The sequence below is a fragment of the Salvelinus alpinus genome, chromosome 21, assembly GCF_045679555.1.
Source record: "Salvelinus alpinus chromosome 21, SLU_Salpinus.1, whole genome shotgun sequence".
Lineage (NCBI taxonomy): Eukaryota > Metazoa > Chordata > Actinopteri > Salmoniformes > Salmonidae > Salvelinus > Salvelinus alpinus.
The window spans coordinates 10442098-10466975 of NC_092106.1; the positions used below are offsets into that span (position 1 = coordinate 10442098).

A 24878-nucleotide genomic window follows, 5' to 3' on the forward strand; every position below is an offset into this window, starting at 1 on the left:
CCAGTCGTTTATTCTAAATGTTCCATTGCCATAGTGGCTGGCAACGTTCTTATCCCTTGCTTGCTAGCTAGCCATCTACAGCTAACTTACTGTCATGTCAAACAGTGCAGACAGAATAACAACAGTAGCTGCATATCCTTTTGTTTACGCTGTTTTCTAGTGACATTTACTTGAATACATCTTTAAAAATGAGTTGAGGCTCGATTTCGCCTGGCATTGAACATGTGCTCTCCAGGACACTGATGTTCAGAGCAGCTAGCCAACAACACAGCTAACATAGTCACTTCAAACTGAAGCTATACAGACTGCACCTCGTTTTGTTTGACCTTTTTTAAATAGACATGTCTTTGTATATATCCATAAAAAATGATGCCAGCTGCTTCATGATTTCGACTTGTTGAGAAACGCTGCCTGCCTGTCTGTCTCGTTCCGACTTCCGACCCCTAGACGTTCATTATTATGGGACAGCTGGAGATCGAATTTAAATATTGAAACAATGTTCCATGAGAGACAGGCAGCAAGGTTTATACAAATCTCTGCTGTTGAAAATGAAATGTTCGTCTAAAATAATGTGAGAATGTCTAGAATTTTTTTTATAGTGGAGATCAAATTTACAATTTGCCTGGCTGGGTTGATGAGACAGTGGATTACGCAGTCAGATTGAACAGAGTAAATAGGCATTTTAGTCATAGATTTAGCTAGTGGTAACTTGTGGAATAGACACCGGCTGGATTGCGGTTTTAATCAACCAACTTTCAGGTTTAGAACTACCTGTTTTATAATTAGGCAATAAGGCACGAGGGGCTGTGGTATATGGCCAATATACCAGGCTAAGGGCTGTTCTTATGGACGATGCAATGTGGTGTGCCTGGATACAGCCCTTAGCCTGGTATATTGGCCATATACCACAAACCCAGAGGTGCCTTATTGCTATTATAAACGGGTTATCAACGTAATTAGAGCAGTCCAAATCTGTTTTGTCATACATGGCTATGGACCACTTACAGTTTATTCCCTTATAGCAACATAACCACTTACACACAGTGGTGGAAAAAGTACCCAACTGTCAAACTTGAGTAAAAGTAACAATACCTTAATAGAAAATGATTAAAGTGAAAGTTACCCAGTAAAATACTACTTGAGTAAAAGTAAATCTACTTAAGTATCAAACGTATAAATACATTTAAATTCCTTAGCAAACAGGTAGCCAGGGGCACACTCCAACATAATTTATAAACGAAACATGTGTTTAATGAGTCCACCAGATCAGAAGCAGTAGGGATGACCAGGGATGTTCTCTTGATAAGTGTGTGAATTGGACCATTTTCCTGTCCTGTAAAGCATTTGTATTTATTATGGATCAAAATGTTACGAGTACTTTTGGGAGTCAGGGAAAATGTGTGGAGTAAAAGTACATTTTCTTTAGGAATGTAGCAAAGCAAAAGTTGTGAAATATATAAATAGTAAAGTACCGATAGCCCAAAAAACTTTAGTACTATCAAGTGTTTTTACTTTACGCCACTGCTTATACATCACTCACTGTAACTGCAATGGATAATGTTTCAATTTCCTGTCTGTCATAGCTGTTATACATCAGACTTAAAGATGCTGATAATAGCAATGAACCCTTTTCAGCTGCTTGGTTCTTCCTGTATATCACAATTTAGACCTTTTTAAGCAACCAAAGGGCAACGCTAAGGTCAGGCAAAGGGCAAGCATTGTTTTATGGTTATGCAGCAGACCCACTCATTCCCCTTAGTCACACTCGGTTGTTCACTGCTCTGTGAGAGCAGGTAGAGTGAACACCAAATTGACTCTCCATGCAGAATTCTGCAAAAATATATTGTGTACAACGTAAAACACCAAATAATGCATGCAGAGCAGAATTAGGCCAATACCCGCTAATGATCAAATTCCAGAAAAGAGCCGTTTTAAATTCCACAACCACCTAAAAGGAAGCGATTCACAAAACCTTCCATAACAAAGCCATCACCTACAGAGAGATGAACCTGGAGAAGAGTCCCCTAAGCAAGCTGGTCCTGGGGCTCTGTTCTCAAATACAAACAGACCCCACAGAGCCCCAGGACAGCAACACAATTAGACCCAACCAAATCATGAGATAACAAAAGTATAATTATTTCCAAAGTGTCAAGCAATTAACAAAAAAACAGAGCAAACTAGAATGCTATTTGGCCCTAAACAGAGAGTACACAGTGGCAGAATACCTGACCCAAACTTAAGGAAAGCTTTGCCTATGTACAGACTCAGTGAGCATAGCCTTGCTATTGAGAAAGGCCGCCGTAGGCGGACCTGCCTCTCAAGAAAAGACCGGCTATGTGCACACTGCCCACCACAAAATGAGGTGGAAACTGACAAATATATGACCATATTAGATTTTCATATTTCCCTCAGATTACACAGATACACACAAGAATTTGAAAACAAACCCAATTTTGATAAACTCCCATATCTACTGGGTGAATGACAGGGGGAGGGTAGGAGAGAATAGGTAAGAGGCGGAGGGTAGGAGAAAGAGAGCACGGGTGGGAGAGAGGGAATGAGAGAAGTGTTGATAGAGTGGGAGAGCGGATTAAAAAGAGGGCCAGAGCAGTCACACAGCAGTAGGCCTGTGTCCTTTTTGTTTTCTCCACAGGATTTGGAAAAGGTGACAGCATGCTGGTAGTGGCAGTAGCGACATGTACAGTTGGTAGCGCAGGAGTGTTGGTGTGTTCAACAAGGACGTGTGTGTGTGGGGAGGCAGGAAAACAACTATAAAAGCTCCATTGAGGAACAATGAAGTAATGGAGAGAGGTGGTGTTGGGAGAAAACTGAGAGAATGGGAAACCGAAGCGGGAGAAAAGGGGTTCCTCATCCTCTCCCTGTCAGAGAGAGAACTCCCTCCCTGTGTTGAGAAGAATGTTGGCACTGTTCCATTGTTTCTTGAAATGGTTTCGCCATAGAAATAGAATCAATAGAACGGTCCACCCACCCATTGTGGCGTCATTAACTTGGATGGGGATGTCCATTCTAGTAATTATATCACTTTCCCCTGTCTTATGTCAGTTACTGATAGTCTATCAATTAGCCCATGTCAGCTAAAATGTTTTAGCTGGTTAATTCAGCCATCTGTCTGAACTTGTTATCGTGGTCGAATTACCAGTCGGGTGCACCCCATTGATTTTGTTAGTCAGTTTCATGGATGTGGATATGCAGACCCGCAAGCAACTATGGCCCCTCATGATGAGTTCAAATTTGTTGTGGCCCTCACCCCCTCAAAGTTGCTCATCCCTGGATTAGATGTCCAGATAACAGGCTTCTCACTAACGAGCCCTGGGAGAAAGGAGGTTCCTCATCCTCTTCCTGTCAGAGAGAGAACTCCCTCCCTGTGTTAAAAAGAAAGAGAAGAATGTTGGCACTGTTCCATCATTTCTTGAAATGTTTCCCCATAGAAATATAATCAGTAGAATGTTCCACACATGGCATCATTAACTTAGATGGGGATGTCCATTCTAGTAATTATATTTCTATGGCTTTCCCCTGTATGTTGGCGCAATTAGATGCCCAGATAACAGGCTTCTCACTAACAAGCCCAACGAACCCTGGGAGAGAACTTTTCTCAGCGCAGCACCAGCCCGAGACGGATCACTTTTTCCTCAGGAACTGCAGGCTCTTTGTTTTCCCCCGGGCCATGTGAAACGATAGCTCACCAAGGCTCAGGGCCCGTATTCCAAAAGCCTTTCAGAGTCGAAGTGCTGATCTAGGATCAGGTCACCCCTCTCCATATCATCGTATTTCATTATGATCTGAAAAGGCAGAAAGTATTCTAGATCAGCCCTCCTACTCTGAGACTGTGAATACGGGCCTGCGACTTGAATGGGGGACGGTGGAGGAGAGAAAGGAGATGGAGGGGTGCTGGTGACCTTAAGCTACCTAAAGACCCTCGGAGGGATACAGTGTGAATGAAGTGAGTTAAAAAGGCTGGAGTGAAAGCTTGAGTCATCACCCCATGAATCTTCATTTGAGCCAGTTTGCTACAGCATGAAAATAAACTTGCAGCAACAGGTAATGTGGATTATAATTAATAAAAACAATTCTAAGGCTTGATACATTTTTTGTAAGGGAAAATCAAGTCTTGAAATTTCAAAGTGGAATTTCCAAACTTCAGAAGCCTTTTTAAACCTCAAATATACTGCATTTCAGGAAGGTTCTCCTACAACGGGGTGATCACAGTAAGATCCTACATCTGTAGGAATCATTAAGCTGGAACAACTCGCCCGCCATTAAGTCATACCTCTGAAGTACATTAAATGGTGCTATTAGGTGTTGGTGTGTGGAGACTCCTCAAGCAGAGGCAATTCATTAGGTTTAAAGTCTAAAGGGCTCTTCGCAAACGGAGCCGGCGAAGGTCAGTGTCTGTCGCTCTCTTCGTAGTTTATGTACATTTGTACGGCTGAATTTTTGGAACCTCCGTCGACCTCGATTGCGTAGACTGTGTAGAGCTCTTAACAACCAGGGGTCGTCACAATTGGCACCCTATTCCCTACATAGTGCACTACTTTTAACCAGAGCCCTAAGGGACCTGGTCAAAATTAGTGCACTATATAGGGAGTAGGGTGCCATTTGGGACATAACTGTTGCGACTACTTCACTATCTCTCCTGCCATCTCTCGTTATAACTCACTGTTGCTTGAGGGAGGGAGGGAGAGAGGTCGCAGGGTAGGGTACTGTGTGAAGCAGGGAGTTGTTTTTGGAACGTTGAGGAGTACAGTGATGATGCTGGATAAGGAATGGAATCACTTCCTGGCAACACACACACTGGCACACGTTCCTCTCCGGTCTCCTCTCCTCCTCAGCTACACTCACACGTTCCTCTCTGGTCTCCTCTCCTCCTCAGCTACACTCACAAGTTCTGTCTGCTTCATCCCTCCTCTCTCTCTCTGTTTTTCTCTGTGATACAAGCCGCATTGTCAACAGCTGCCTCACCTACTGCAGCCCTTAATTAGGAGGAGGAGCACCTCTCTCTCTTTCCCCTGGGCAGGGCCCTACTGTGTCAATAACACAACAATAACATATGCAGCTGCTCTGTACAGTGTGTGTGGTAATGAACATGGACAATGAACAATAAACGTGCGTGCAGTCAGTGCGTATATGTGTGTGGACCCGTGTGTGTGCTGGCATAATCATCTGTGCGTCCCTGCCTTGTTGAAGCGTCCAGAGCGCGGTGACAGATCTGTGTGGTCCTGTGTAGTGATAGTGACTACTGTATAGTGAGCCATGGATCTGGGTAACATTTGCGGTCTGGTGCGTAAAACTCAAGCCTCCATCGTAGAAAACAGGTTCCTGGGCAAACGCATTGACGAGCTGAAGGATGTAAGTTAAGTGTTTGAATGCACGTATAATTTTTTAGATTGGGGATTCTAGCTAGGTTGGAGCCTGTGAGACTTTGGTCGAAGTGCTAACTTTTTTTTTCTCAGGTTGGGTGTTCCTCCGCTTCTAGTTCTAGCTTGCACAAGATTACAAAGTGTGTTGTTTTCTAAGGAGAGCTCTTTGGTGTGTAACACTGCAAAGCTCCAGTTTCTACAATCACTTTCTGTCTGTGTATGTTATTGAATGTGGGAGAGAGGGCTCTTGTGCTAACTATTCTTTGTCATGGTTTTTGATGAAATGGGTACTTTTTTTGTGGAGCGTTGTGTCATTGTGTGTGTTGAAGTACGTACTGCAGTTAAATTCCGGGGTACTGTATCTAGATTCTGGGGCCGTTATGAGCGCTTACTTGTCAGGCATAAATGAACACGTTCAGAGAGATTCACACGCAACGGTGATTCAACTTAACCAGCGTCTGCTTAGAATGTCTCTTCTGTCTTTGGTATTTTTTTGCTTCTCTCTCCTGCCTTATTTTTATACCGATTTGTATATACATGGTTCCTATTGCTGAACTCCCTCTGCTCCTCTTCTCTCTTCTCCATCCAGACGTTGGGGAGTGACGGGGTGCGGATCACAATGGAGAGTGCCCTGACGGCCAGGGACCGGGTGGGGGTGCAGGACTTTGTCCTGCTGGAGAACCACACCAGCGAAGCAGCCTTCATCGAGAACCTCCGCAAGCGCTCCAAGGAGAACCTCATCTATGTAAGACGCCTACCCCAATTACACTCACCTCCTGGGTCATATTCATTAGGTAGCAAACGAACGCAAAAGGGGAAGGACTACCTGAACTTGTCCAATAAACAACGCTTGTTTTTGTATTCCGTTGCGTAACATGTTGCTGCCCTCGTGAATTTCTGCCTGCTGAAGATACAAATACAGTGTGTGTGTGTGTAGATGCATCCCAGCATTCCCCCACTGTGTTGTCACCTTAGAGAGATAGTTCATGGTCTCTGTCTCTCTCTCAGACATACATCGGCTCAGTCCTGGTGTCGGTGAACCCTTACAAGGATCTGGAGATCTACACCAAGAACCACATGGAGCGTTACCGAGGCGTCAACTTCTACGAGGTCTCTCCCCACATGTGAGTAACCTGAACCCGGGTATCCCAACCCACCATCTCTCCACCTTCTCCTCCTCTCCCATCCCAGTTGACTGAGTCATGGACTAACAGTTATGTAACGGGGGGGGGGGGGGGGGGGTTCTGAGTGTCAGCTCGCCATACATTACGTCGGGCCTGTTTGTTTTGAGTTGCTAGGCGAAGAGGGAATTCCTGGCCGGTTCCTCTGACTCTCTGACCACGGACGAACAATGGACTGTATTATGGAGATTCCGCCATGCGCTCGACATTCCCTGCTTCGCTGCTCCTGGACGCTGTGTTTTTTCTCCCATTCTACTCGACCATGAAGCCAAATGTTTTCTGTCTGTCTGAGTGGGAAAATAGGGACGTGGGGCTCCCGAGTGGTGCAGCGGTCTAAGGCACTGCATCTAGAGGCATCACTACAGACCCAGGTTCAATTCCAGGCTGTATCACAACCAGCCATGATTGGGAGTCCCATAGGGCGGCGCACAATTGGCCCAGCGTCATCCGGGTTAGGGGAGGGTTTGGCCGGGGTAGGCCGTCATTGTAAACTAAGAATTTGTTCATATCTGACTTGACTAGTTAAATAAAGGTTCAATTATTATTATTTTTTAAATGCGTTTTGGAATGGAGGGAATATGAAGGAGGGACAGAGAGACAAATGGGCGATGGAGGTGGGTAGGGGGGTGGTACTAGGTGGTATCAAATTGGTATCAAATTTGTGGTATCAAATTTGCAGTGGAAATTGTTAAAAGTAGTCCTTGTGCATATGTTTTTTTGTGGAATAGTCCATATACAACATAGTCAAAACAGAACTACACAAAATAAGAAATTATATTATAAACAGTTGAGGATTTGTGGAAATGTGTAGTAATATCCCATCCACTCCACTGTATCCTCTCTACTCCTATATCCCATCTACTCCACTGTATCCCCTCCAATCTACTAGATCCTCTCCACTCCAGATTGAAGGTTCATGAGGATGCGATGACACAAAGTGCCTCTGTTTGCTAGCTGTCCCACTCCACTACAGTACTTCACTGACTCATGCTCTTTCTCTCTCTCTGTCTCTCTCTCTGTCTCTCTCTCTGTCTCTCTCTCTGTCTCTCTCTCTGTCTCTCTCGCTCCCTCCTCCTTCCAGCTACGCGGTGTCTGACAACTCCTACCGGTCCATGCGGACGGAGCGTAAGGACCAGTGCATCCTCATCTCGGGGGAGAGCGGTGCCGGCAAGACGGAGGCCTCAAAGAAGATCCTGCAGTACTACGCCGTGACCTGTCCCGCCAGCGACCAGGTGGAGACGGTCAAGGACCGCCTGCTGCAGTCCAACCCTGTCCTAGAGGTCAGCACTGGGGGGGGATACCATGTCATCCACTGCATGTGTCTGGCTTGGTCCAGTCTAAAACAAGACATCATATTTGTGTGTGTGTACGGCCTGTCCTGGAGTGTGAGCAGGCTCTCTACTCATTTAGTGTACTATATTGAGCTGTGGTGTGTTTGGCTGGATGGGCTGTAGACTAGTGGAGTCCAGACAGCTGGGGAGCAGATGTGTTAGGAGCAGAGCGGTCCAGACAGACCGACCGACTGCCCTGTAATCTAGCCCCATGTCACAGCCCAGCACATCTCCTGACACTCTGACACCACTTTAACACACCTGTCTACCCTCCCCACTCCTGTATCCCCCTCTCCGTTCTCTCTCCTGTTTACCTCCCTTTTCTCTCCTCGTCTGTCTCCCTCCTGTCTCTCCCTCCTCTCTGTCTACCTCTTCGACCCCATGTGTGACCCCAGGCTTTTGGAAATGCCAAAACGTTACGCAACGACAACTCCAGCCGCTTCGGTAAATACATGGACATCCAGTTTGACTTCAAGGTGAGTGGTCACACACACACACACACACACACACACACCAATGACCGAGTATGTTCCTGTAAGGGGGAAACCAGTACATAAACACTGCCAGTCCTTCCATATTAACTTGTACAATATGTTTATTTTTCCACTCCTACGTTACTGTACTGTCCTGGGGGCGTGTACACCTGCATGTGGTTGTGTGGCTCTGTGTCTGTCTCAGTATCCCTGCATCACCACCCTCTGCTCCTCCACCCCCTTCCCCCGGTTCCCTCTCTCCCGCCGGCAGGGTGCACCGGTAGGGGGCCACATCCTCAACTACCTGCTGGAGAAGTCACGGGTGGTGCACCAGAACCACGGCGAGAGGAACTTCCACATCTTCTACCAGCTGATTGAGGGGGGTGAGGAGGACCTGCTGCGGCGCTTGGGCCTGGAGAGGAACCCCCAACAGTACCAGTACCTCGTCAAGGTGGGACGCAGCAGAGTTTCACTCTATGGTTGGGTCTGGAATGGGACACTTCCCTAGTCTCCAACTTCAGACCAGAGCATGTGTCTAGCTGTTTGGGGCTCAGGTCAAAAGTTATGCAATCGTGTGTGTGCTTTGAGATGTATCCCCAAGTCTCTCCGTTTTGCTTTTACAGCAGGAAGAGGTGTGTGTCTGCTCTCTCTCTCTCACTTTCTCACTCACTGATGTTCTCTCTAGTGTGTGCTGGCTCTGGCCCAGTGGGAGGCCGGCTTAATGGACCCAGTGTGTTATTAGTGCTGCTATAGAGATGCTCTCAGGTGAAGGAGTTGTCTATCCCTACTCACTCCCCCACTGAGACCTACAATATTTCTGCAAACACGCGCACAAACACTTATTTAGTCAGCCAATGAATGTGTGGGTGTTCAGTATGCGACGTGCACACGCGTGCGTAAATGAGTGCACGTGTCTGTGTTTGCTGGATCTACAAATAGTACGCATACGGCCTGTAGAGATAAAGCATGTAAAACGTGAACCTGCCGATCTTTCAAAAACGTCTGAACATGTTTTCATAGAGCAGCTTGGTAGACGTTTTTAACTAACACCTTACTGTTTTACTTCTTACTAACACTGATTTAGATGTTGGCTGCTTTGTTGAGGAATGATTTTACTTGCAATGTAGAATTATGGTGTTTTGGCTTCAACAGTTTTGTCTGTGTGGGTGTCTCAGGGGAACTGTCCCAAGGTGAGCTCCATCAACGACCGCAGTGACTGGAAGGTGGTGAGGAAAGCCCTGTCTGTCATCGGCTTCAGCGAGGACGAGGTGGAGGTAAGAACCTGTTATTACAACACAGACACACAGACATAATGTTAGCCAGGTAGTGTTTTGTTGATTACCTTAAATACTACTACTGAATACTTATTCCATTTTGACTGTCTGACCAATCATGTCTGACCAATCCTGTCTATGCTTTGGGTGCCACCATCTGTTTTGTTATTGTAGTTGTACAGTAACATGCTGTATGCCCCTTTGCTGCAGTCTTGTGTATATAGTCAGGTTGTGTGTTGTGTGACTGTCTATATTGACCAATAAAGTGGGCTTATCTTATGTGAGTGTGTTGGGACAGTGGGTGAAGAGAGGGTGTGTTTGTGCTTTGTGTGGATGTTTTTTGCATTTTCATGACTGTAGTCTGGGCTTTGGGCCAGAGCTCAGTATTTCTCAGTTCAGTGAGGGAAGCGGGAGAGAGCAGGTGGTTATATATAGTATACAGTACTCAGTGGTGGGGAAAAGTACCACATTTTCATACTTGAGTAAAAGTAAAGAAACCTTTTTTTTAATAGAAAATGACTCAAGTAAAAGTCACCCAGTAAAATACTACTGTAGTAAAAGTCAAAGTATTTGGTTTTAAATATATGTAAGTTTTAAAAAGTAAATGTAATTGCTAAAATATACTTAAATATCAAAAGTAAAAGTATAAATCATTTCACATTCCTTATATTATGCAAACTAAACGGCACGATTTTCTTTTCTTTTTTTACGGATCGCCAGGGGCACATTCCACCACTCAGATATAATTTACAAGCGAAGCATTTGTGTTTAGTGAGTCTGCCAGATCAGAGGCAGTAGGGATGACCAGGGATGTTCTCTTGATAAGTGTGGGAATTGGACCATTTTCCTGTCCTTCTAAGCATTTGAAATGTAACGAGTACTTTTGAATGTCAGGGGAAATGTATGGAGTAAAAAGTACATTATTTTCTTTAGGAATGTAGTGAAGTAAAAGTTGTCAAAAATATAAATTGTAAATTACAGATACCACAAACATCTACTTGAGTAGTACTTCAAAGTATTTTACTTAAGTACTTTACACCACTGACACACACACACAAAAAGAGACCATATTCACTATATGTTGTATATGCATGCATGTGGGGGGAGGATGGTCAGTTGAATTATATTTTATAACTCTTCAAGTCCAAGATAGCCTAATCTAATACTTGCAGTCATCAAGATAACGTTGTCTTCAGAAGATCACAATAAAATGTGTATAATCTTATCATGTCTAATGTTCACATGGCTTTTTTTCGCTCTCTCTCACTGTGTCTCGCTCTCTCTCTCACTCTCACTGTCTCTCTCTCTCACTCGTTCTCTGTGTGTAGGAGCTGTTAAACATTATTGCCAGCGTTCTTCACTTGGGGAACATTCAGTATGGAGGAGAGGACAGCGGCAATGCCTACATCACTACAGACACACAGATCAAATACCTGGCGAGGGTATGACCTCTTCTTCCTGACTACAGTGTACCTATGGGGACACTACTCATACTGCACTCAGGCAATCATGTACCCTGTCGATACTCATGTACCCTGTCGATACTCATGTACCCTGTCGATACTCATGTACCCTGTCGATACTCATGTACCCTGTCGATACTCATGTACCCTGTCGATACTCATGTACCCTGTCGATACTCATGTACCCTGTCGATACTCATGTACCCTGTCGATACTCATAACACATTACTCTCTTCATAACTCGATAGTATCACTGTTCATTTGCTCAATAGGATAAATAACATTGATACTGGTGTTGAAGGAATTAGTTTGGAGGTGTGTTAAAGTCTTTATTGTTGACGTTGCAGTTACTAGGTGTGGACGGTTTGGTCCTGAAAGAAGCGCTAACACACAAAAAGATCATCGCCAAAGGGGAAGAGGTAGGCTGGAACCTTCTCTAAGTCAATGCTCTTTATAATGAACTCTACGAGAACGTTTCTATATTCGACATATAACGGCTCCTCGGTACCTCGGCAAGTGAGGAATTGTAGAATAACTGTTTCCATTCTTCTCTCTCTGTGTGTGTGCGCGTCTGTCTGTATCTGATCTGTGTGTGTCTGTCCTCCAGCTGAAGAGCCCTCTGAACCTGGAGCAGGCAGCGTCGGCGCGGGACGCCCTGTCCAAGGCCGTGTACGGCCGTACCTTCACCTGGCTCGTCAACAAGATCAACGTCTCCCTGGCTTACAGGGTAACACCACACGCCCCTAACTAACTAACACCCCGTTAACTCCCCTCTTACCGATGATCCCCCTCCTCGTTGGCATGATATCCCTATATCTACCCCATTCTTCTGCCCCTCCTGTCAGCCTGCGCTTTTGACCTCTTAGCCGGCCGTTTATAGACAGCGGTAGTAGGACTCCCCCTTGTGGATATGTTGTAATACTACATGTTTGACAAAGGAGTATTGTTCGTTCTACAACAATGCATTTCTGTGTAGACTGTTGTCTGATAGGGGTTAGGTTATTGCATGTTTGAGCTGTGAGATAGTGTAGCCGTAATGCATCTGGTCCATGTCTGTTGTGAGTTCATCGTTAAACGATGCTTATCGTGCTTCGTTAGGTATATATGTTAACAAATAATGAACTGCTCATTTATTCTTAGTCTGTTGGCTGTACACTGTTTAGAAACAGTTTATGAATGCTTCTTCATGAAAGCCATTATGAAGAGTTAACCGTTCTTTTTCTTCTAGGACGAGACTTATAAGAATGCTTCTGTCATTGGTCTCCTGGATATCTATGGGTTTGAAGTCTTCCAGCACAACAGGTACCAGAGGAATATATATATAGAACTCATTTTCCCATAATCCTGTGTGTTTTTGACAGCGTTTACCATTTACTGTCATTACGATTCGGCGTATTTTAATGTCAAGTTTGCGTTGAATATCATTGTCACGTGAAAAGATCATCTGTAATTGTGTGTGTGTGTTGCAGTTTTGAGCAGTTCTGCATTAACTACTGTAACGAGAAGCTGCAGCAGCTCTTCATCGAGCTCACCCTCAAGTCCGAGCAGGATGAGTACGAAGCAGAGGGAATCACGGTGAGACTACTCTCTCTCTTTGTTTTGTCAGTCCATCTTCTCCTTCTCCATCCCCTCCTCACTCTGCCTCCCCTCTCAACCCTCTGCCTCGATGCTTCTATCCGTCTTGGAGGGACCTTACCCTCCCTCTACTGCTCTCCTCCATTTCTCTAGCTTTTCTCTCGCTCTCTATTCCCACTTCTCCCTCTTTTCATTCTCCCCCTCTCTCTTTTTATAGTCCTCTTCCACCTCTCTCTTTCTTCTCTGTCCGGTCCTCTCCTTCTACCTTCACCGCATCAGCTCTGCATGGCTGTCTACACGGTGATTGGTGGCCCACTCCACTACGATTCAGAGCCCATATTGGCAAAGAATCTCAGAACAGGAGTGCTGCTGATCTAGGATCAGTTTTGGCTTGTAGATCATAATGACTGAGATTATATGAAAAGGGTGAACCTGATCATACGTCAGCACTCTTACTCTGAGCCGCCTGGTGAAGGGAGCTGAGTGCAGAGGGCCGTGGGAGAGAGATTCGTGTCCAGTTAGACACCCGTCAAAGGGGACATTGTTGTACAACGTGGGCCGTGTTTGTCATAATAATGTGGCGGTAAACGTGTGTGTGTGTGTGTGTGAGGCAGCAAACGTCAATAAAGGTTTGATTGACAGTGTGCATAAAGTGTGGGTTCAGAATGTCCTTGTCCTGGATTCTCAGCATTCTGTGAATGTTTTCTTTTACAACCGTTAACATGTAGAACAGTTCCGTTTTCTAAACAAGCGATTTAAAAGATGCCGCTGCGTTCCTTGCTGTCTCGCAGTGGGAGCCTGTGCAGTACTTCAACAACAAGATCATCTGTGATCTGGTGGAGGAGAAGTTCAAAGGCGTCATCTCCATTCTGGTGAGAATCCGTGTCAGTCTTTAATGTAACCCTGAGCTTTTCAAGTTGACCTTTCACCTTTCTCTCTCTTGGCCCCTCTGCATCTGGTATATCCTACTGTCACAGTCAACAGTCCATCTAATGTATTTCTCTCTTTCATTCTTTCTCGCTCTCCCCCTGTCTCTGTGTCTCCCCCTGTCTCTGTGTCTCTCTCTCTCTGTGGCTCTCTCTGTGTCTCCCCCTGTCTCTGTGGCTCTCTCTCTCTGTGGCTCTCTCTCTCTGTGGCTCTCTCTCTCTGTGGCTCTCTCTCTCTGTGTCTCCCCCTGTCTCTGTGGCTCTCTGTCTCTGTGGCTCTCTGTCTCTCTGTCTCTGTGGCTCTCTCTCTCTGTGTCTCTCTCTCTCTCTGTGGCTCTCTCTCTCTGTGGCTCTCTCTCTCTGTGGCTCTCTCTCTCTGTGGCTCTCTCTCTCTGTGGCTCTCTCTCTCTGTGGCTCTCTCTCTCTGTGGCTCTCTCTCTCTGTGGCTCTCTCTCTCTGTGGCTCTCTCTCTCTGTGGCTCTCTCTCTCTGTGGCTCTCTCTCTCTGTGGCTCTCTCTCTCTCTCTGTGTCTCTCTCTCTCTCTCTGTGGCTCTCTCTCTCTCTCTGTGGCTCTGTCTCTCTCTCTGTGGCTCTGTCTCTCTCTCTGTGGCTCTGTCTCTCTCTCTGTGGCTCTGTCTCTCTCTCTGTGGCTCTGTCTCTCGCTCTGTGGCTCTGTCTCTCGCTCTGTGGCTCTGTCTCTCGCTCTGTGGCTCTGTCTCTCGCTCTGTGGCTCTGTCTCTCGCTCTGTGGCTGTCTCTGTCTCTCTGTCTCTCTCTGTCTCTCTCTGTCTCTCTCTGTCTCTCTCTGTGGCTGTCTCTCTGTGGCTGTCTCTCTGTCTCTCTGTGGCTGTCTCTCTGTGGCTGTCTCTCTGTCGCTCTGTGGCTGTCTCTCTGTCGCTCTGTGGCTGTCTCTCTGTCGCTCTGTGGCTGTCTCTCTGTCTCTCTGTGGCTGTCTCTCTGTCTCTCTGTGGCTGTCTCTCTGTCTCTCTGTGGCTGTCTCTCTGTCTCTCTGTGGCTGTCTCTCTGTCTCTCTGTGGCTGTCTCTCTGTCTCTCTGTGGCTGTCTCTCTGTCTCTCTGTGGCTGTCTCTCTGTCTCTGTCAGGATGAGGAGTGCCTGAGGCCAGGTGACGCCAGTGACATCACCTTCCTGGAGAAGCTGGAGAATACTGTGGGAGGCCACGCCCACTTGACAACGTGAGTCTACGCACATACAAACGCACGCGCCCAAACCTCCCTCTGCTAACCTAGCAACAGAAGTTGTCGTGAGAGCTAGCTGTAAAAAATGCTCTTGGAACAAAATGCATACGAATTCATGGAAAACTCCACCCAACTTTCAAAATACAGAAATCATCCCTGCATCAGAAGGGGATGATTTCTCTGTTGAATGTTACATATCTTGAAAACTTGATTGGTGACTGTCCCAAAATGTTTTGCTTATGTCAACAATTGACTAATAGTTTTTGGGTGAAGTTTTCTTTTAAGCTGTACACAACAGAACATATGTAAACATTAACTCAGCAAAAAAAGAAACGTCCTCTCACTGTCAACTGCGTTTATTTTCAGCAAACTTAACATGTGTAAATATTTGTATGAACATAACAAGACTCAACATCTGAGACATAAACTGAACAAGTTCCACAGACATGTGACTAACAGAAATTGAATAATGTGTCCCTGAACAAAGGGGGAGAGGGGTCAAAAGTAACAGTCAGTATCTGCTGTGGCCACCAGCTGCATTAAGTACTGCAGTGCATCTCCTCCTCATGGACTGCACCAGATTTGCCAGTTCTTACTGTGTGATGTTACCCCACTCTTCCACCAAGGCACCTGCAAGTTCCTGGACATTTCTGGGGGGAATGGCCCTACCCCTCACCCTCCGATCCGACAGGTCCCAGACGTGCTCAATGGGATTGAGATCTGGGCTCTTCGCTGGCCATGGCAGAACACTGACATTCCTATCTGGCAGGAAATCGCACACAGAACGAGCAGTATGGCTGGTGGCTTTGTCATGCTGGAGGGTCATGTCAGGATGAGCCTGCAGGAAGGGTACCACATGAGGGAGGAGGATGTCTTCCCTGTAACACACAGCGTTGAGATTGCCTGCAATGACAACAAGCGCAGTCTGATGATGCTGTGACACACCGCCCCAGACCATGATGGACCCTCCACCTCCAAATCGATCTCGCTCCGGAGTACAGGCCTCGGTGTAACGCTCATTCCTTCAATGATAAACACGAATCCGACCATCACCCCTGGTGAGACAAAACCGTGACTCGTCAGTGAAGAGCACTTTTTGCCAGTCCTGTCTGGTCCAGCGACGGTGGGTTTGTGCCCATAGGCGACGTTGTTGCCGGTGATGTCTGGTGAGGACCTGCCTTACAACAGGCCTACAAGCCCTCAGTCCAGCCTCTCTCAGCCTATTGCGGACAGTCTGAGCACTGATGGAGGGATTGTGCGTTCCTGGTGTAACTTGGGCAGTTGTTGTTGCCATTCTGTCCCGCAGGTGTGATGTGTTTTACACGTGGTCTGCCACTGCGAGGACGATCAGCTGTCCATCCTGTCTCCCTGTAGCGCTGTCTTAGGCGTCTCACAGTACGGACATTGCAATTTATTGCCCTGGCCACATCTGCAGTTCTCATGCCTCCTTGCAGCATGCCTAAGGCACGTTCACGCAGATGAGCAGGGACCCTGGGCATCTTTCTTTTGGTGTTTTTCAGAGTCAGTAGAAAGGCCTCTCTAGTGTCCTAAGTTTTCATAACTGTGACCTTAATTGCCTACCGTCTGTAAGCTGTTACTGTCTTAATGACCGTTCCACAGGTGCATGTTCATTAATTGTTTATGGTTCATTGAACAAGCATGGGAAACAGTGTTTAAACCCTTTACAATGAAGATCTGTGAAGTTATTTGGATTTTGACGAATTATCTTTGAAAGACGGGGTCCTGAAAAAGGTACGTTTCTTTTTTTGCTGAGTTTGTTGTGTTCATTAGGTACCAAATGGAAGAAAACAGACTGAAACAAGGAGGGATTACCTGAACGTGTTGAATAAGAAAAGCTTGTTTTGGTTTTCCATTGCATAATGTTTTGCTATGGTGTGCCCTAATAATTTGTCACTTAATGTTTGTGTGATCCTCGTAGTCACAAGCTGGCCGATGGAAAGACCCGGAAGGTGATGGGCCGAGAGGAGTTCAGACTGCTGCACTACGCTGGCGAGGTCAACTACAACGTCAACGGTGTGTGTGTGTGTGTGTGTGTGTGTGTGTGTGTGTGTGTGTGTGTGTGTGTGTGTGTGTGTGTGTGTGTGTGTGTGTGTGTGTGTGTGTGTGTGTGTGTGTGTGTGTGTGTGTGTGTGTGTGTGTGTGTGTGCATGGAGCAGCAGGATCAATTGTTAGGGGGAAGCGAGAGTGAGATGACCAGATGGAGAGGAAGGATGTTCTGTGCTCAGGTCTTTACGTTTGTCCTTGGATGTTCCTGTACTTCTTGTAGTGGTCTGTTTTACTGTGTGTGTAATCATTTTCATCCCCAAACCACATTGGGAGTGCATGTTCTCTTACTCTCTCTCTTCCCCCTCTAGGCTTTCTGGACAAGAACAATGACCTCCTCTTCAGGAACTTGAAAGAGGTGAGAAAGAGAGTTCAGGACAATGGGGAAATGATTTAGATAGGAGATGGATGATATCATTGGAAACTAGACTAGACTCTAAGATTATGTTGTGTCACTGTGGTAGACTCTGTCTCTCGGTCTCTCTCCGTGTGTGTGTGCAATGTGTGAGTTTGAAGAGCAGTGTGGTAGTTCTAGTCGTAGTGAGTTGTACTCATTCTCTATGTGTTGTCCATCCACAGGTCATGTGTATGTCTGATAATAAGATTCTGACCCAGTGCTTTGACCGGGCGGAGCTGAAGGACAGCAAGAGACCTGAGACGGTGAGAACAGCCACTCAGAGGGGAAAGGTCATACAATGTATCCCAACGCGTATACCGGTACACAATCACAGACCCATATATACATGTCCTGGCTCATACACACTTACAAACAGTCACTTGTTTATGCTCTTTGGATCTTCCTTGCTCCACACTGTGGGGTCGAGTGAGTCACAGGGGAATCTCTGCTTCCCCGCTCACACACTCAGGAATGCCCTGACACTCGGTTGCCCTCCACACACACGGTGGTCGAGGGTGCGTGGGTCGCTGGTGTCGACTCCGTTGACTGTTTGTGTGCATTGTTGACGACGCATTCTCTCTCTCTCTCGCCGGCCCTGCCCCCAACCCTGTCACTGCCTGGGCAATGTGAGCTGCACACTGGGACCTGTGTTCTGTCCGGTCTCAGCCTCAGTCTGGCCAGCAGCCGTGCTCCCTGCTCCTCTCCTCTTTCTGCTCCTCTACATCCCTCGCTCGGTGCTCACTCTTTCTTCTTTCCTTCTGTCTCTGCCTCCAGGCAGCGACCCAGTTCAAGACCAGCCTGGCGAAGTTAATGGAGATCCTGATGTCCAAGGAGCCGTCCTACGTGCGCTGCATCAAGCCCAACGATGCCAAGCAAGCAGGTAGGAAGGAACCGATGCCTTGCTCATACCGTGCTGTCAACGGGGTTGTATTCATTAGGGCACAACCGGAGCAAAATGTTTCAATACGTTGTTCGACAGCAAACGAAAATGAGCTTTTCTGATTGGTTGTGGTAGACCCTCCTTGCTTCAGTACCTTTGCTTCCGTTTGGTGCCTAATGAACACAGTATATATATACTTTATTTCAACGATTTAGCAGCAGCGGTGCTCCTCTGCTAAATACATATAGGGGAAACACTGTATTCATTAGGCACCAAACGGAAGCAAAGGTACTGAAGCAAGGAGGGTCTACCACAACCAATCAGAAAAGCTCATTTTCGTTTGCTGTCAAACAACGTGTTGAAACATTTAATATAATGATTTTTTCCCTTTTTCGGGATGTAAAATGCTTAAACAACTAAAACCAGATATAAAGTATGTAGAAAATATAATGTAGCAATATATTTTTTAAATAAGATAATCGCTGAGAACTAACAATCATCAAAATAGAAACTAGACAGTCGGAGAATCAAAAATTCTAAAAATGGCATGGTGTTATGTTTAAGTACAGTTGAAGTCGGAAGTTTACATACACCTTAGCCCACTACATTTAAACTCAGTTTTTCAATTCCCTGTCTTCGGTCAGTTAGGATCACCACTTTATTTCAAGAATGTGAATTGTCAGAATAATAGTAGAGAGAATGATTTCTTTCATATTTTATTTCTTTCATCACATTCCCAGTGGGTCAGAAGTGTACATACAACCAATGAGTATTTGGTAGCATTGCCTTTAAATTGTGGTCAAATGTTTCAGGTAGCCTTCCACAAGCTTCCCACAATAAGTTGGGTGAATTTTGGCCCATTCCTCCTGACAGAGCTGGTGTAACGGAGTCAGGTTTGTAGGCCTCCTTGCTCGCTCACGCTTTTTCTGTTCTGCCCACAAATTTTCTATAGGATTGAGGTCAGGGCTTTGTGACGGACACTCCAATACCTTGACTTTGTTGTCCTTAAGCCATTTTGCCACAACTTTGGAAGTATGCTGGGGGTCATTGTCCATTTGGAAGACCCATTTGCGACCAAGCTTTAACTTCCTGACTGATGTCTTGAGATGTTGCTTCAATATATCCACATAATTTTCCTCCTCATGATGCCATCTATTTTGTGAAGTGCACCAGTCCCTCCTGCAGCAAAGCACCCCCACAACATGATGCTGCCACCCCCGTGCTTCACGGTTGGGATGGTGTTCTTCGGCTTGCAAGCCTCCCCCTTTTTCCTCCAAACATAAGGATGGTCATTATGGCCAAACAGTTCTATTTTTGTTTCACCAGACCAGAGGACATTTCTCCAAAAAGTACGATCTTTGTCCCCATGTGCAGTTGCAAACCGTAGTCTGGCTTTTTTATGGCGGTTTTGGAGCAATGGCTTCTTCCTTGCTGAGCGGCATTTCAGGTTATGTCAATATAGGACTCGTTTTACTGTGGATATAGATACTTTTGTACCGGTTTCCTCCAGCATCTTCACACGGTCCTTTGCTGCTGTTCTGGGATCGATTTGCACTTTTCGCACCAAAGTACGTTCATCTCTAGGAGACACCGCTTAGGAAGGAGACGCGTTCTATGACGGGTGCGTGGTCCCATGGTGTTTATACTTGTGTACTATTGTTTGTACAGATGAACGTGGTACCTTCAAGCATTTGGAAATTGCTCCCAAGGATGAACCAGACTTGTGGAGGTCTACAATTGATTTTCTTGTGGAGGTCTACAATTTTTTTTCTTAGGTCTTGGCTGATTTCCTGTTGATTTTCCCATGATGTCAAGCAAAGAGGCACTGAGTTTGAAGGTAGTCCTTGAAATACATCCACGGGTACACCTCAAATTATGTCAATTAGCCTATCAGAAGCTTCTAAAGCCATGACATCATTATCTGGAATTTTACAAGCTGTTTAAAGGCACAGTCAACTTAGTGTATGTAAACTTCTGACCCACTGGAATTGTGATTAAGTTAAATAATCTGTCTGTAAACAATTGTTGGAAAAATTACTTGTCATGCACAAAGTAGATGTCCTAACCGACTTGCCAAAACTATAGTTTGTTAACAAGAAATTTGTGGAGTGGCTGAAAAAACTAATTTTAATGACTTCAACCTAAGTGTATGTAAACTTCCAACTTCAACTGTAATTCAGATAGCATAAGAACACAGAAAAAGCCATTGCAGGAAATTTAGCTTTGAAACTGCAAATTTTCTCTGTCCAATGACAAAATGTGTAGAATTGCAGGAAATTAGCTTTAAAACTGTGAAATGGTCTCTTAGTCGTTAACTCTGCTATCACACTCAGTTTTTTTCTGTGCCAGTTCTATATCATTTTTTCTAACATATTGTCTGTCTTGTGTCTACGATTCTTACATCTGACCATGCGTTTTGATTGTGTTCAGTAACATCAATGGCAGCACTGTACTTCACACTGTGTTTCTCAGTATATCGAGCTGCCCTTTGTCAATAGATGGCCTTCTGTCTTTCCTACTGTTGCTGTTTTTCTCCTCACTCCTACCTTCCTTATTGTCCATTGTCTACTTTTCTGGGAATAAGTCGGATCAATTGTGTTTTATTTCTTTTATTTGCATAAGCATCACGCGTTACTGCTCCAGTATGCTAACAACTGTAACAAAAAACCATTCAACAAACGGAAAACGTCAATAACAATGTATTGCAATCTCACCAGTTATGTACCAACTCAGGCTGTGGCTTCTCTCTCTCTCAGGACGGTTCGACGAGGTTCTCATCAGGCATCAGGTGAAGTACCTGGGTCTGATGGAGAACCTGCGCGTGAGGAGAGCTGGCTTTGCCTACCGCCGCCACTATGAGACCTTCCTCCAGAGGTGACTATGGCTCGGAGCTAGTCCTGCCTGGCTCGGAGCTAGTCCTGCCTGGCTCGGAGCTAGTCCTGCCTGGCTCGGAGCTAGTCCTGCCTGGCTCGGAGCTAGTCCTGCCTGGCTCGGAGCTAGTCCTGCCTGGCTCGGAGCTAGTCCTGCCTGGCTCGGAGCTAGTCCTGCCTGGCTCGGAGCTAGTCCTGCCTCTATCAGGCTTGAATGTCGTTCCCTGACATTATAGGTTTATTCAATGGCAAATTCATGAATTATGTTAGAAAATCAGTACACCTGCAAGTGATTAGTCAATCACCACAACTGTTCAAAGTTAGTGATATAACCTAAATTAAATATTTTTCATATAATATACCAGTGTCTGTGTGTATTGTTTTGTCCGTCCCTGGCAGGTATAAGTCCCTGTGCCCGGAGACCTGGCCAAGCTGGCAGGGCAAGCTGGCAGACGGAGTCTCCACACTGGTCAAACACCTGGGTTACAAACCTGAGGAGTACAAGCTGGGCAGGTGAGACCCTTATCCAGTGACAACAGTCAAGGCGGCACGCAAACACACAGCTGCAGACACAGACGCACGCACACACACACACACGTGTTAATTCTAGTTAACTACAGTACATGTATCTCCCATTTGTTTATCTACATCCCATCTCCCTAACGAGTTCAGTGCCCACTTAGTGTTGATCTAATCCCATAACTGTGTCTACTCTCTGGGAAAGGCTTAAGTGACCAAAGTCAATTATTTTGTCAGGGCTGAACTAAATCCCCCCCGGTGCTGAACACGCTCTGACTGCCCCTGTGTGTTGTACAAAGGCACACTGCCAGCTTAGTGGAGCTCCGTTTGCTTTCCAGATCCAAAATCTTCATCCGTTTTCCAAAGACTCTGTTCGCCACGGAGGACGCGCTAGAAACGAGGAAACACAGCCTTGGTGAGAGAGTCACGTATCACATGGTCTTACTTGACGCCCATCACCTGCTGTCTGTCTGGACTGTAGTCTCTCCTCGAAGATACAGTAAGTAGAGTATCTGAACACTCGGAACATCTTTTGTCTCTCTCTTCAGCCAGCAAACTGCAGGCATCCTGGAAGGGCTACAGCCAGAAGACCAAATACCGCAAACTCAGATCATCAGGTAGGAGGGCTTCTCTTCTCTTCTCCCCTACGTCTATAGACCCATGTGTCATCAAGCATTTAGTTCCTCTATATTCACCGTGCATGTCTATTCGATTACGCTTGTCTTGTTCAGTTGGACGATGGATGTTGTGTTAAGCGTCTCAGAGTAGGAGTGCTGACTTCCTATCAGTTTTGCGGGTGTTTTTTTCGATCGCAACGAATAAGATTGTTTTGACAGAAGGGACCTGATCCTAAATCTGCACTGCTTGTCTGAGACGCTTGATACATACGGGCCTAGGTCTCGATGCTCTCTTCAATGGATCTCAATGAACTTTGTTAAATAATAAGTAGATTCATAAATTGTGCGTCCCTTTCCAGCGGTGGTGGTCCAAGCGTGGTGGAAGGGCATCCTGGCCTGTAGGAGGGCACGGCGTAGAAGGGAGGCCGCCAACACCATCCGCAGGTGGGGCTCTTCTGGACACCAGATTTATTTAACTCGGATGTTGAAAGAAGGTTCATGAATATTCATTAGATTGCCCTATTGCCAGTGGTGTAAAGTACTTAAGTAAAAATACTTTTAAGTACTAAAGTTGTTTTCTGGGGTGTCTGTACTCTACTTGACTATTTATATTTTTGACAACTTTTACTTTTACTCAGTTACATTCCTGAAGAAAATAATGTACTTTTTACTCCTTACATTTTCCCTGACACCCAAAAGTACTCGTTAAATTTTGAATGCTTAGCAGGACAGGAAAATTGTCCCTGGTCATCCCTACTGCCTCTGATCTGGTAGACTCACTAAACCCACATGCTTCGTTTGTAAATTATGTCTGAGTTTGAACTGTGACCCTGGCTATCCGTAAATTAAAAAAATTGTGTCGTGTGGTTTGCTTAATATAAGACATTTTAAGTTATTTTTACTTTTGATATTTAAGTACATTTAAAACCAAATACTTTTTGACTTTTACTCAAGTAGTATTTTACTGGGTGACTTTTACTTTTACTTGAGTCATTTTCTATTAAAGTATCTTTTTACTTTTACTCCAGTATGAAAATTGGGTACTTTATCCACCACTGCCTATTGTGACACTGCTTTCGGCTCAATGGGCTCCCTTGGTTTACTGAAGTTATACAGGTTCTATTCATATGGAGAAACTTGTGGAAAGCATTTACCTAGACAATATCCACACATGTTTTGGACACCTATGGTATTTGTGTGGATGTATAGAAGTTCTTATCAATTTGTTGATTCATGTGTCTGTCTGTCTGTCTGTCTGTCTGTCGCTCAGGTTCATCAAGGGCTTCATCTACCGCCATAATGAGCGTTGTCCTGAGAATGAGTACTTCCTGGATTATGTGCGCTACTCCTTCCTAATGAAGCTGCGCAGGAACCTCCCCAAGACAGTCCTGGACAAGAGCTGGCCCACGCCACCAACCGCCCTCATCGAGGTAACGCAACTTTACACGAGACACTGTGTAAAGTTGCACTCAGGACCTACTTCCTGCTTTGGGGAACATCCCGCGTCCCCCTTGCGTGTGCCACGTCTTTCTCTGGGGACAAGCAATCTTCATGACACGCGCTGTTCACACCCCTCTTATTGGTGGAGAGAACATTTAGCAGGTTTAATGGTTATTTCTTGCCATTCTATACATTTTGCCATGTCTAATGTATATTCATGTGATATTTGACTGACTCAAACATTACAACAAAATCCATGGGCTAAGAAAACTTAGCTAAAAAACGCTAGCTGACATGGGCTAGTTGATCTGGATATTTCTTACAAGTTATAAATAGCTCTCTAAGGTCATGTCAGTCATTGCAGACGAGGAAAACAATTTCTAAATTGCACCTTACAACTTTCAAGAGTAAGTTGAAAGCAGGACTAATATACATATTTTATTTTGGGGGGGTTGCCCCCCCCGACCCCTCGCGCCCAACAGTTTGGGAACCACTGATGTAGGCTACATTGAAATTTTCTGAATTAAGGCATTTTTCTTGATGACATGTTTGAGTAGTTAAAATGGTACGTGACAAGTCATTCTCCGTCCAATAGGCGTCGGAACGGCTACGTAAACTGTACATGCAGAACATGGTGTGGGGCTACTGCAAGAGGATCAACCCAGAGTGGAAACACCAGGTAAACAGGATACGATAGTATAGTAGTACATTTGATATCTTTCAAATGTATTCATAGCTCTTCATCAATCCGCAGAGTTCAGAACTTTAAAGACTGTTAATGTGGACTGGTCTTCACCTACTTCACCAATATAACTTTTCTCCAAACTGTGTTTGTCCGTTCTCTCTCTGTCTGTCAATGAAGTTGGAGCAGAAAATGGTGGCCAGTGAGATCTTCAAAAACAAGAAGGACAACTACCCCCAAAGTGTCCCAAAGCTCTTTGTGGGCACAAGACTCAGTAAGTGCCTCGATTAACACAGACACACACGCGCATGCATGCACTCGCGTGCACACATATTATACACACACACACACACACACCTAACGTTCTTCCTGTGCCTCTCTCTCTCCTCAGATGGAGAGGAGATTAACCCCAAGGTGTTGCAGTCACTTGGCAGTGAGAAGATGAAGGTTAGTACAGTACTAGAGTGTTAATGTGGCCATTCAATTCTCTACTTGGGATTTATGTAAGGTTGGATATGTCTTAATATATAGTCAATACAGTATATTAATGTGTTATTGATTCTTAACTCTGATCATGGCTGGTCTAGCCTATTTAGTGTTGCTGCCTAC

General features: G+C 45.4%; 1 protein-coding gene across 4 annotated transcripts in view; it reads left to right on the plus strand.

Moving 5' to 3' along the window:
- LOC139547810 (unconventional myosin-Ic-like) overlaps window positions 1–24878 on the plus strand; it is a 64493-nt gene that overhangs the window by 35373 nt on the left and 4242 nt on the right. For all 4 annotated transcript variants that reach the window (XM_071356903.1, XM_071356904.1, XM_071356906.1 and 1 more), the window contains exons 2-27: window positions 5971–6126; window positions 6390–6505; window positions 7644–7842; window positions 8289–8369; window positions 8638–8817; window positions 9542–9640; window positions 10969–11082; window positions 11451–11522; window positions 11711–11830; window positions 12332–12405; window positions 12573–12678; window positions 13470–13550; window positions 14706–14797; window positions 16740–16834; window positions 17176–17222; window positions 17444–17524; window positions 18036–18141; window positions 20898–21015; window positions 21411–21524; window positions 21869–21945; window positions 22079–22147; window positions 22507–22591; window positions 23418–23577; window positions 24183–24266; window positions 24450–24543; window positions 24661–24716. In XM_071356903.1, coding sequence (XP_071213004.1) covers window positions 5971–6126; window positions 6390–6505; window positions 7644–7842; window positions 8289–8369; window positions 8638–8817; window positions 9542–9640; window positions 10969–11082; window positions 11451–11522; window positions 11711–11830; window positions 12332–12405; window positions 12573–12678; window positions 13470–13550; window positions 14706–14797; window positions 16740–16834; window positions 17176–17222; window positions 17444–17524; window positions 18036–18141; window positions 20898–21015; window positions 21411–21524; window positions 21869–21945; window positions 22079–22147; window positions 22507–22591; window positions 23418–23577; window positions 24183–24266; window positions 24450–24543; window positions 24661–24716 — 2676 coding nt within the window. The remainder of the gene's footprint in view (window positions 1–5970; window positions 6127–6389; window positions 6506–7643; window positions 7843–8288; window positions 8370–8637; window positions 8818–9541; window positions 9641–10968; window positions 11083–11450; window positions 11523–11710; window positions 11831–12331; window positions 12406–12572; window positions 12679–13469; window positions 13551–14705; window positions 14798–16739; window positions 16835–17175; window positions 17223–17443; window positions 17525–18035; window positions 18142–20897; window positions 21016–21410; window positions 21525–21868; window positions 21946–22078; window positions 22148–22506; window positions 22592–23417; window positions 23578–24182; window positions 24267–24449; window positions 24544–24660; window positions 24717–24878) is intronic.